Genomic DNA, 12,964 nt, shown 5'->3' with positions numbered 1-12,964 from the left:
TAAATCTATTTCTTTATACATCCATATTGAACGCTGTTCAGGCCAAGTGCTGACATCGGAAGAAAGAGGGCGATCATGTGGTTAGCCCGCCTCGGGCGAAAGGGAGAAAAAGAAGAAGAAGAAAGCTGGTCTTCTGAGGATGAAGAACATCCAAAGTGTTCTTTGTGGTCACATTTACTGCTTAAAAAGACTCTTTTAATGAGACTCAGGGCGGGCAATATAAAGAAGGACGGCGTTCCGGTCATAATTGCAGCAGAATGGCGACGAAGGCTTTAACGCCAACTTACTGTTGGCGCTGAAACAACAACACGGCTTGTTTTGGAATATGTCACTCCAAAGAAAGCCAGATGTTGTCTATACGTAGATCACGCTTGACATTGCATAGATTTGGAAAGGAGTATTTTTAAATGAGCTGCACTTTCACCTCCGGCGAGGAACTGACGGCGCATTTGATCCATTGTTCTTGACTCGGTGGTCATCATCATAATAATAAATAGAATTAAAGGTTGCTGCAGTCAGACATCAAATCTTGACGTCTGTGTGTTTTCATAACCCGGGTGTCACAAGTTATTAGGAGGAAATCAGGACCTGAATACAGCTCGGCCTGCCATCTGCTGTTGGAAGTTAGAAGACAGGGATTCCAACCACAAATCCACACTTTGAAACTCGGTTCTTTATGGCAATTTCACAAAAAAATTAAATGTAATTGTTTATTACCTAGATGTTCAGCAATAGAGTGCTTGGGTTGAAATGGCCAGGGGAAAAAATACTATGTTATGGGATATTTTTGGAGAAATAAGTTTCTATATTTTGAAAATTAGGTTGAAAAAAATGTTTTTGGGCTCCATTTGAAAACTGTGAGGCGTACATGCTAACTTGTATTACAAATACTAGTTTAAATTTATCATTGTTGCTATTTTCTTGTAAATAAAATATCACTCTTCTTTTTTTCTCATCAGAAAATCAAGACACTTTCTCATCCTTGGGTGCAATTTCCAGATATCCAGAATCATAATGATATAACTACTGTAAGTATCAATGCAAAATTTAAATCACATATTTTTATACAATGTGACGATATTGGCCTCCTTTTCAACAAAAAAGTGTTCGTCAGGGGAGATTTTTATTTGTTTTTAATGAGGCAGGACGCCGACCGACATTAACGTTACATGGCACTAATCAACCTGGGATCAGATTAATCAGCGAGGGTTTATTGTTTGCTTATTGTTGTCGACTCATCCTATTTAGAGGTTTCTTTCTTTCAAGCGCCTTCCACGAGGCTTTCAACATCAAAAGGAACGTTTACACTCACTTTATCTGATGGCTGAACTGCAGTCCATTGATTACCTTTTCATGTTTTTTTTCTTTAACATCAAGATGAGAATCGGTGACATTAGTGTCAAAATGTGGGAAAAGAGTTTGATTGCGAGTTGAAGCTAATTATCTCGGTTTTATTCCAACTTAAAGTGGAATATGAGACCTTTTGCTATGCGTCTATTTTTCTTCTAATTACAGGAAAACAATTGGGAAATTAGTCATATAGGACAATTTGCTTTTGCCTAGGTTTGCTACAGCAAATGATTAAATATTAAGAAACTAATTGATAAAGCTCCTTCAACAAAATACATACCAGCCACTTTTTCAGTATTTATTTCAATGTATTTTTGGAATTTGTAGTATTTTTACGATGTTATTTAGATCTACTTGTGTTGTTTATTATCCTGGCTTTTTGAATATGCAATTTTCTATTGATTTTGTGATAACTTCTGGCCTACTTTCAGTTCATTGGTCGTTTTCTGCTGATTTTTTGGCATTTCACAATGACTTCTTTTTAGTCTTGTAGCTACACTATGAATGAGCCAAAAAGTACTTGTAGTATATACTTTTCCCCTTGGATTGCGCGATTTATATCCTGAAAAATATCAACCCGTCCTTCAAGTTATTGGCATTTAAGTGCAAGTGATATGTTTCAACAGAGTGACGTGTACGTGGATGGCCTTCTCTGGCTAATGAGCGTCCAGACAAACCTGCCCACTTCTTCTTGTTCACAGCACGAAGGTAAGAAAAAAAAAAAGATGGAAATAAGCGAGGCCTCGGCGCTGGCCAGGTCGTTAGCGTTCTCTTTTATCCTCCTCCGCGCTTATCGGAGGTTTGGGAATCCTGTTCTCCAGCACCCCGGGCTTCACCTTTGAACAGGCGCACCCGCGCAGGTACGCCTTTCATTTGGCTCGCTTGAATTTCATCATTCGCTTTTACATCACATTAGCGGCAGGTGGGCGTGTCGGCACGTCACGGGGACGCCGTTACTCCGGCAGAAGGTCTGAATAATGTAGGGGCCGCGGAAACATGGCGGCGGAGGGGAGGGGGAAGGTGCGGCGGTCTGGATATTCAAGGGTTTTTACGCATAAATGAGTCTCTGGAATTTATCGGGGTGGGACGTGGATTGGTTTCATCAAAGGTCAGTTGGGGGGATATCAAAGCGTAGTGACCAAAAGGCGTTAAAATATGGTTTTGCGTGTTATTAGTGTTGTTTTGGTTGCTTTATTTTGTTGACTTTTTATCTAGAGGGAAGTTATTTACTACAAAATGTATCATTCATAAAAGATTTTATATCGTATACATCCGATTAGGCTTGTATAGCCAAATCTTATATGTGGTATATGAATTTTAAGCAATATTATGTATGTTTGTTAGCTGATGGAATATGATGTATCACAAATTTATCATAAATTATAAATGAAATTCTGAAGATTTTGTTCTGAGGGACCTTTAAAGGCTCAGAGTTTAATTAATTTTAATTTGTGGCTAATTATTTAGTGGCTTGGGCTTTTAAGGGTTAATATGGGGGGAGGAATTAAATAATTGAGGTAAAAAAATAGTGAAGGCACTTTAAATGAATTGTAAACATAATTTTTTTTCTTTTATTTCTGATTGGAAAAATAGAAAACTTGTTTAACCCCCCAAAAAATCCACAAATAAGCCACCCTGTTTCTAAAAAAAGAAGAAAAGTGACATTTTATAGTCCAAAAAAAAACAGGGTAATTCTTCCATTTACCATAAATAATCGGCCCTAGTGGTCCCCCCCATTACTTTGAGGATTTTTGTGGCTGTTCAATGATGTAAAAGTTGAAAGTCTCATCTCATCTTTCACTGTCTAAAAAAAAGTGAGTAAAGCTCAAAGCCAGAATAAAATGGTGTTTTTTCAGGTGGTATACATTGTGATTTGAACATGTTGTACTCCTGCAGGAATGCGCGCTTTGGCGCTGCTCTTGAAATTTAAAAGTGTGCGCCACTTCAAAGTCATTGTGATAGATTTGCAGATGGATCCGCTTTCCAATAATAGCCACCGAGCATTGTGCGAGTTACAAGAACGCCGTCGCCATGATATTTTGGAACGGGGATGACTGTGATCCCAACATTTCGTCTGTTTGATAAGCTTTTCAAATGAACCCTCGTGGTTCTAAAGCTCCAAAAATTGCATCAGGTAGTCACCAGACTCTTTAATGGCTTCTTACACTACTTTTTTTTATTAATTACTATTATTTATCTGAATCGCAAATCGTACAATTAAACAACGTTCAAAGATCAAATATGTACACTTTTTGATCATTGTACTTCTTGTATTTCTGTATAGGCACATAAACATGCAGTATTGTGGTAGTAATTATGGGGGTGATTCTACTTCGTGTTTTTTTTTTGTTTATCGCGACATTGACCGCAATATTCGGTATTATTACTGTATTACACTTTTTTAAAAAATAGATTGCCGAAAAAAGACAAATTCCAATTATATTGTTTGTTTTGTGGTGGTTCAGGAGTTGAGTGGTTAGCACGTCTGCCTCGCAGTTTTAAGCACGAGGGTTCCATTCCCGTTGGAAGGTCGTAACTTGGGAGTTTCCATGTTGCCTGTATGGATTTTCTCCGGGTATTCTATCCTCCGACATCCCAAAAGCATGCATGCTTGACTCATTGTTTGCTAAATTGCCGTTAGGTACAATTGATGGGTGGTTGGTTTCATTGCGCCCTGCGATTGGCTGGAAACCAATTCAGGATTTAGATTCGCATTCCAGGACCCCCACAACCCTCGTGAGGATAAGCGGAAGTAAGGAATGTTTGTTGAGTAATAAGACAACAAACAAAAAACGAGATTTCGAAGAGATTCGTAGGCGAAGGGATCCGGTAGGGACGTTTTGGCAGTGGCGACCCAGCCGCAAGCGAGGTCGTATCCGAGTTGTGGCGTGGCGCCTTGGCAAATCGCACCAAATAACGGCATAAAAGAAAGTTGCGGAAGAAAGTTGGAGGCTGAGTTTTGTGGATTTCTGCTTGACGTGGCAATAAACAAGAGCAAAGAGCACAAATCCCAGGCCGCCGCACAATACTTTCAAGCGTGTTTGCGGCGCTTATTAGAGCAGATTGCTGCTAGCCCACTTCACAGAGCGCCCGGTTGCAGTATGGCTGACAGCGGCGCTGCACACATGAACTCTTCGCTTAGCACACGGCTACGCTAAGCGGCGGTACCCCTGTGGTTTCGGCCTCGGCCAAATACTTTGAAATGTCCTTCAAGGCGTGGAAAAAAAATAACACGCGCCGCGGCGCTTTTGGCTAAAACATCTTATTTGTACGCTGTAATTACGCTTTGAAAAGTAGCAAAGTTTCAACTTGAAAAGACTTTTCGCTTTTTATCTCGACGCCGCTGATATCGATTGGGTTCTCGCGTGCGTGCGTGCGTGCGTGCGTGCGTGGAGAGAAAAGAAAAGGCTAGATGTTGTGGAGGAGAACAAAGAGCTTTTCAGCGCTCGCCGTCAACTTGGAATGCTTCATGTGTAATTTGATGTGATTATCAAGGGAGGCAAAAGAATACAATGGGGGTTTTGGGGGGGGTTTTGATGGGGGGGGGGGTCTTCATAATCTTTGCAACAATTCATTTTTATCCCTAAGGGGGGGAAATAAAATATTCATTAAAGGTGGATTCACAGGTGAGCTATAATTAGACATAGTTATGATTATTATTGCATGATTTTAAACCAGTCCATTGATTGATTCTCAACTGGTCTTGCATGGGAGCCAATGAAAAGCTGAGACCCAAATCTTAGATTATTTCTTCTTGGACCACTTTGGCACAAACTATTTAGAAAATCACTAATTTATGTAGCACTAAGTAATAGTAACAGTTTGAAATATAAAATGTGTTTAATATAAAATGACCAATTTTGAAGAATTTCGTGTGCATTTTCTTATGAAGACAATGGGATGGGGGAGCCATCATGTCTGGGGCCCACTACAGTAATCAATATAAGGATATGCAGCTACACACATGCACACACACGCACACATGCACATTTGCACACATGCACGCTTGCACACATGCATGCATGCACATAGACACACATGTACACTTGCATGATGCACACATGCATGCATGCATGCACATATACACACATGCACACTTGCATGATGCACACGTGCACACATGCATGTGTGCACGTGTGCACGCTTGCACGCATGCACAGTTGCACATCCACTCACACAAATTTCAGAACATCTATTAGAAATAAAGCCCATCCATGTTGTTGAGCAATTAAGATCGTTTAATATTACTGATGGAGGACATTCTAAAGGGGATATTTGCGCAACGAGATCGCTAAAGCACCGAGGACCTTGAACGCCTCAATTGAGATCTCGCGTTAGGCTCCGATGTTTACAAGGGGTAGCCGACTTTGAAAAGTTCAAGCCGAGTGGGCTCGTCTTTCGCGGGTTGAACGCCGGTTGCATCGTCTGCCTTCAATTTTGCATTCTGGGGGGATCCGATTCATCCCCCAGCTTTTCAGATGAAGGGAGTAAGGTAGCCGTATTTGGATCTGATCCGCTTTAAATGCAAGGTTGGTATCGATGGTGGCTTGCGACCTATTGAGGATATTAGCTTCCTGGCTAATGCTAACTTTACAAACAATTTGATTGAATAGTCCTCCTGTATCCAGGTCAAGATCGGGACGGATTTTATGCTATTTTTATTTCCCACCTCCAAGATCTTTTAAAATGAATAACATGTATTTTTCCCGATGCAAGCCTGGGGGCTCAGAGCATCGATGCGCTAAAATTCAATAATGTTTGTGTGTTTTGTGATGTCTAACATTAGTGGAAAACGAGGTCGACCTTTCTATGGGTGGGCGTGTTATATTATAGTGAAATTGAATTTGGGCCATTGTTAGGCACCATGGCATCATTTTATAGAAGTATAAGGTACATTAAATGTAGTGATCTTTTTTGCAATTGTTTTTAATGCAATCTAAAAGGCTCACACATCCATTGATTGCCCATTTGTATTTAATTATATTGCAATTAGAGTTCAAGATAAAGGTTGAAAGATCATGTGTTTATGTGAATCAGATTAGGATCAATTATAGTGTATTCTAAATTACAAATATGTAATTTAAAAAAAAATCCTACGTATGGCAAGAATGCAATTGACATTTGACCTGATAACTTGACCTTTGACATTTCAGAGCAACTTGATATTATATATATGAAATAATTATGCTATTTTTATTTATGCTTTAGGTTTTCAACCTGTGGGCTTGCTTCAAAATGCCTTCAAGTCAAATTCTTCAGCCCATCCTGAAGATGAAGGTGGACGAGTTCTTCCTCACCTGGTTGAGCCAGCCCAAAACCCTGGCGGTGCTAAAAGACTGCCTAGACATGGTCAAAAGTGGACGGCACGACGGTTTGAGCGACGTGGGCATTAAGGAGAAGTGTACTATGACTTTTAATCAAAATAATAATGTAGCATCCCAAAACAAGACGGCTTCTTTGGCTGTGCCCTTGACTTCCACGTGTACCTCCACCCTGCCCTCGGGATGCGGCACCCGGGTTACGGGACCTCATGGTCGAATCTTGCGGAGGTCTGTCAGCTCCAAAAAGGTCAGTGATCATTGATAAGAAAAAGCCATCTAGATATAGAAGTATTTGTGTATTTTTAAGTATTTTTTTTGACTGAAATGGTGTTGCAATATGATTACTCAGTGCCAGTTTTCCCATTTGAAATTGATTTGATGTTTAGAATAGTAGTGCATATTTAAGGCCTATAATCAACAATAATAACTGAATAATGTTATTTTTAAAAGAAAATCTGAACACGGTTGGATGACCAAGTTTACTTTTTGGAGGTAAGTTTTATTCTTGTAAAAGATTTTTTTTTTTTTTTTTTTAAACTGATTTGGGGGATTTTTTTTTTTATATGGCTGTTATATTTGCATAGGCTTGTTCAAATTGGGATAAAAAGTACTTAATTTATCATTCATAAAAGAAATTTTGTTTCTACTCTTAAAGTGTTAAGCAGCTTAACATCATGAACATAGTTTGTTTTTGGTAGTGAATGAGTTAATTCATTACCGGCTGATCCTTAAAATTGCATCTATAATCATTTATAAATATCTTAGTGCAAAGAAAATTGGCCCATTTTTGAGTCTCTACATTTGGTCATGTTCCACTCAAGACATCACCATTATCACTTTTCTATTTGAATCTTTTTATGATCGTCCGAATCCAAAACAGGGTACGAGTGTCTGTAGGGTGGAGGGATTAATTTAGATGGCATGACTAGTAGTAGTGTCTTGTTGCTTCGGTGATTTTTCCAAGTGTGACCACAAGGGGAGGCTGAATAACTTGCCCATCTCCACACGATATTTTCCCACAGGAGGTTCCCCATAGTTATAATTACACCAATGCATTCTCAATCCTTCAACCTCGCCCAAGAATTAGTGGGCCTGATGATAGTGGCATTGCTATTGATCGTTTTTTTCAACTTTACTTTCTGCAACAAATCCGTGCATCTTCACTGAATGTGCTTTTTTTGGGTGGGTGTGCCCCGAAACTGCATAGTTGCGGCCCGTCTTGATCAGAGGGTTTTAATACAGAGCGTTAGCAAGCCATGCAATTGGTGCACGTGTTGGTGCAATGACAGTGAGGACGGAGGACAGCTGGAGGAGGCCTGGGGGGTGCCCACGTTCCTCGAGGCTTCACCTTCTGCATGTTGCTGGGAAGTGTTTTTCGACTGTAAAGATCAAATTATATGCATAACTACACGCACTAGTAGCTGTTGCACATGCAAACTGAAATGTGATGTGAGAGGTGAAGTGATTTGAATCCATACAGTTTAACTTTTATTTTGTGTGTCTAAAATGGTCAAAAACCATGTACACATCTTAGTCAATCGATCAGAGGCCCTTGAATTCAAATAATAATAATTGAACATAGGCTTTGTTATAATCATTGACTTGACAAAGGCCTAATTGTAAGACAAAATTGGTAAAAAAGATGGTTTTTGCAGAGATTTTTGTGTCTGCAATTATCCTTTCCTTATTGTTGTTATTAATATCAGATCGGAAGGAAATTGGTGATTTGCATCATATTTTTGGTTTTCGGACTAGAGAATGTCCAAAAATGACTTTGGCATTTTTTTATGGCAGAACAACTGGATCACAGTTGGTACTTTTGCGATAGTTGTGTCAGTTATTGTTTAAAGTTAGCCCCCGTTAGAATAAGAAATCTAACCCTATCACGTCAAATTCAAAGGTTCAATGTCAAGTGAGTTCATTTTTTAGCTCTCAAAACAAAATACTCCAAAGCTTTTAAGGTCTTTTTTTTTTCTATTGCAGTTAATATCATTTTCAAAGTTGTATTTCTGGTTCATTTATGTAAGACATCTCAATGCAAGTTATTGAAGTTTTTCGCATTCCCGGACAGTTCATAAAGTTTTGACGACGGCAATGAAATACGAGATGGATTTCCATTGATTCATATGAGGGGAAATATAATCAGAACCAGTTGGCGTTGGAATTTATGAATCAAATCTAAAGCATCGGTCGGATAGATTGCGCACTCCAGTGTGACGCGGGACGTCATGTGGCGCTCACGTGTCACTCAATATTAAAGGCCCGGTACGTTCTGGTCAAAGGGGGAAGCCAGCTGCTATTTTGGGATAACAAAATAGATTCCGACGTACTGGGGCATTCTTGGGCAGATTAGTGGAAAAAATGTTATTTATGCCTGGGTGATGCGGCTTCAGGACAGCTGGTGTGACTTTGACACCGGACACCGCCGAGAGATACACTCACCCGCCCTACCGCGTCGCCAGCAAATACCCAGAATTGTGCTACCGGGCCGAGGCGTGGTGGCGCATTGACACGCCGGGTCAGATCCCTATCGTGGTTTTGGCGACTTTTTGTAGGTTGTTGTAAAGGCCTTGGGAACAGTAGCCAGAGTATTCTCTCCTCCGAAGCTATTCTCCGCAATGCGGTGATATTATTGCTATTTTAAGATGGGTTGACGATCTGTGGCCCTGCAAGTGGCTTTATTTAAAGTAGCTTGTAAATGAATGGACGTTGGTATATTTGAATCGGGTAGAAATGGGTTAGGGTTTTTCTGCTGTCAAATAGAGATGAATTACAATGAGCTGAAATGAGGATATAACCCGTATAATCTGTCCTATTTCAAGTGGCTCTCAGTACATGGATTGTTCTCGAATAGACGATTTATTTGGCTAATTAACGTATTTTCACGACTATAAGGCACACTTAAAAGTCTTAAATGTTCTCTAAAATAGACATGGCGCTTGTAATCCAGTGTACTTTATATATGGAGAAAAAAAATAAAATTGTGTCATTCATTGAGGGTGCGCCTTATAATGCAGCGCGCCTTATAGTCCTGAAAATACGGTAGTTGTTTTTTATTATATACACGGGTGAAGGACAAATGTGGTAAGATCCCAGAGATTAAATGTTTAATGTCCCCAAACAAAAATAATTTGGAATTTTATTGGAAATTGGGTAAACAAGTTTTTTTGTTTTTGTTGCTATGGCAGTTGGAGTCAAGTTGACAATGAAGTTTCCGTAGCAGTGGTCTGCAAAGATTAAGTGTAGCGAAAGTACTCTGTGCATTGTTTGCACTATCGAGGGCAGCTGACATGACAGTTGTCGTGGGAGGTGGGGGCGCCGATGGCAGACAGCTGATCCGCTCACGTCACGTTGCCGTCCCGCTCTGGGCCTTTTCTTAAACTGTCATTCTGACCCTCTTTCATGCCTCAATTTGGCCCTCATTCCACTCCTTTTGTGTAGATTCTTCACGTTCCCTACGAGTTGTGTCTTGCTCATCTTTAAGAGCAAAGCTGCAAGCGTTAAACTTAATTGCATCTCATTCCTGACTCTCAACCATTAAAATAATCAAATTTATAGCCAACTATTTTCTTGAACCCTGTCATTTTTTTCACCATTTTAATTGTTAAAAGTTAAAACACTATCCATGCCATAGTGATGGATTTATGACAGCAACAATTGGACATGCAAAATGATTGCTTTCATTATTATTATTTCCTAGAGGTACATTGTAAATGTTTGTTTTCAAAATATACAAACCTGCATGAGGTTTTTTGTACTTAAAGACTGGACCTCATTATAATATGGCCACATATATAATCGAGCTTGTAGCTTTATTCCTTTTTCTCCTTTCCACATAACAATAAAATTCCAGTTATGCGAAGCAACATCATTATCTTGTTGGCAAACTGTATTCGTATTGCAGACTTGACAATTGGTTTGCTGCCAAATATCAAATATAGCGGCCAAAACCACAGGCTAGATAAATGACAGTACCATGTGATCTACTGGTTGTTTTGTTTTGCGTATTCTCTTCCACGTGTGTGCCATGAATTGATTAGCATTAAAAGAAGGGAAGTGCCGAAAAATGTGGAAATCGTTGCTCTTTGTCATCCTGTCATCTAAAAATAACGTACCCGAGCATATCACATAAATATTGGTTTGTTTACGTGAATGTGGGGAGCATGTGTAAATAGAGACGTCTTTTTTTTAAAGGGTGGTGATGGCGTTAGATCAGCAACTTTGCAAAGAATTGATGTAATTGGCGTCACTTTGGGTCGGAAGTGGACGGCGCCGGCGTCGCCAACAGCTCTCGCCTGCCGCTTTTAATAGGCGCCGACTACTTCGGACATCATTCTTTGAATTTGACGTGTCCCGTCCCCCCCTCCTTCTTCTACCGTCGCCCATCAACTATAATAAGATGTGGAATGGCTGGCAGCCCGAGTCAGCCAGCTTGCAGAGGGCAAGCAAAACAAAGAACAAGAACTACATGTCCATCTTGTTGTGAATATGTTGTTGGCTAATTTCATCAATAGTCTAAGGGAAGTGCAAGATTTTGTCTCATATTGACATTTATACTAAATCTATAGTGGAGACTTGGTTATGAAACAAAAAAAGTATCTTTAAAATTCCTATTTCTAGACATTTTTTCATATTTGGAATGAAAGGCAAGAAGGGAGTTTAACTAAAAAAATGTTGTTTTTGGACTTGGCAAAAAGTTGTGCAGAAAGTTCTTTAAAGTGTTAAAAAATCAGAATTACAGTTAAAATAAGGGACTTCCCTTGGCAGATGTGTTGGAAATGAAGTTTGTAAGGAGTCCTTTGGCATCACCTTGTAAGGTGCATCCCCGATTGGCCGCGACAACAGGTCTTCTTCTTCTCTTTGCGTAACCTTCTACGAGCGCGCAGGAATGCAAACTGGAAAGGGCAGATCCAAGGCGCACACCCCTCCCACCCGCACGGGAAGCCAGTCCCGCGCACAGACGTCCTGTCACTCCTTATCTTTCCCGCATTGAGCACAGCCATCTCCTCGTACTCGCCGGCAGGCCCGGTCCGGTCCAGATCGTCGGACTATTATCTGAGCCGCTCTCGCTTTGGCGGAGGACAAACGCGGGGACGTAGGCGCAACTTGGAGGAACGACGATACTAGCGGCCGACTCGCCCAACCTGTCCTGCCGGACACCCTGGGATTAGTCCATGCGTTCCCCGCGCCGAGCGTGGTGGTGAGGATGAGGATGAAGGAGCTTTCTCTGCGTCAGGACCCTGACCTAAGGAAGGAGTTGGCATTGCTGGCACGGGGCTGCGACTTTGTGTTGCCCTCGCGCTTCAAGAAGAGGCTCAAAGCCTTTCAGCAAGGACAGGCCGAGGTTGGTATCGGAGTGCCCTAATACCTGGCGTTGTCTGTGGTGGGCCTCCTTGCTTTCTTGGTCAAGCCACATCAGGTCTTCCAGATTTAGTGGATTGCATTGGGCTTGGGCTGCTGCTTGTTGTTGCCAATGGGGCAGGTGTTTCTTTGCTCGCCACATTTACTGGGTATGCGTTGCGTTCGACATGAAGGCCAAGATCAAATTTTTTAGGGATTATGATAATACTAATCCGTCTTCAATTGGAGGTGGTGAAAGGTTGATACCAGGGTTAAAGATGGATATTTATTTTTATTAATGCTTCCCCTTGAATCAAGTTAGCACACAACAGTGCCAGGAAAATTTTGACAGAAAATCCCAAGTCTGGTCTAGAATGACAAGATAATGAGCTTTTCTGAGAAAATGAACTGATATCATTCATTTATTTAGACTGACCAATTTTAGCACTTTGTTATTGTGCCTTTCCAAACATTTTTGAACACAATTAATTCCTATTGCATTCTTTGCACCTTTTTCCCAGCCCCTGTAATATTCGGTGTGCATTACATTTAGTGGTGGGGTGCTAAAGTAACTCCCTACCTCTGACCAAGGGTAACCCCCAAAACCAAAGTCTTAAGTTCCAAACCAGACACTTCAAGTCTTCCTTGGGTTTTGGGCCATCTGTTTTCTGCCGCATTTACGTGGAGGTGTCGATCCCGCGAAGGGAATCCGTTGTTCTCTTCTGTCCTTGCCTTGGACCACATCACTGGGAATGTGGAAAATGTCACAGGGCTTAGCGGGTGGAGGTCCAGGCACTCGGGTAGTGGCAAGCGTAGGGGGCAAAGCAGAGTGACGCTGCTTGGCAGGGTGGCAGCGGAAGACGGTTATGTCCTTTTATAGCCACGGCTGACACCGTTGCTCACGGCGGAGGATCAGGCGCATTCATCATTCAGGCTGTGTTTAAAGTTTGCTC

General features: G+C 41.0%; 1 protein-coding gene across 3 annotated transcripts in view; it reads left to right on the top strand.

Annotated features, from left to right (window-relative positions):
* Positions 1-12,964, top strand: part of ppp2r3b (protein phosphatase 2, regulatory subunit B'', beta) — a 49,469-nt gene that overhangs the window by 31,877 nt on the left and 4,628 nt on the right. Inside the window, exons 4-6 of one of the 3 annotated variants that reach the window (XM_077728166.1) lie at positions 960-1,028; positions 1,977-2,058; positions 6,559-6,918. In XM_077728166.1, the coding sequence (XP_077584292.1) occupies positions 6,586-6,918 (333 nt within the window). In that variant the 5' untranslated portion in view covers positions 960-1,028; positions 1,977-2,058; positions 6,559-6,585. Of the gene's footprint in view, positions 1-959; positions 1,029-1,976; positions 2,059-5,678; positions 5,880-6,558; positions 6,919-11,626; positions 12,016-12,964 lie in introns of those variants that run through there. The other 2 variants (XM_077728165.1, XM_077728167.1) reach the window with 2 other exon arrangements.

The sequence above is a fragment of the Stigmatopora nigra genome, chromosome 11, assembly GCF_051989575.1.
Source record: "Stigmatopora nigra isolate UIUO_SnigA chromosome 11, RoL_Snig_1.1, whole genome shotgun sequence".
Classification (NCBI taxonomy): domain Eukaryota; kingdom Metazoa; phylum Chordata; class Actinopteri; order Syngnathiformes; family Syngnathidae; genus Stigmatopora; species Stigmatopora nigra.
Note: the sequence above shows the minus strand (reverse complement) of the source record. Positions and strands in the feature narration are given on the sequence as shown.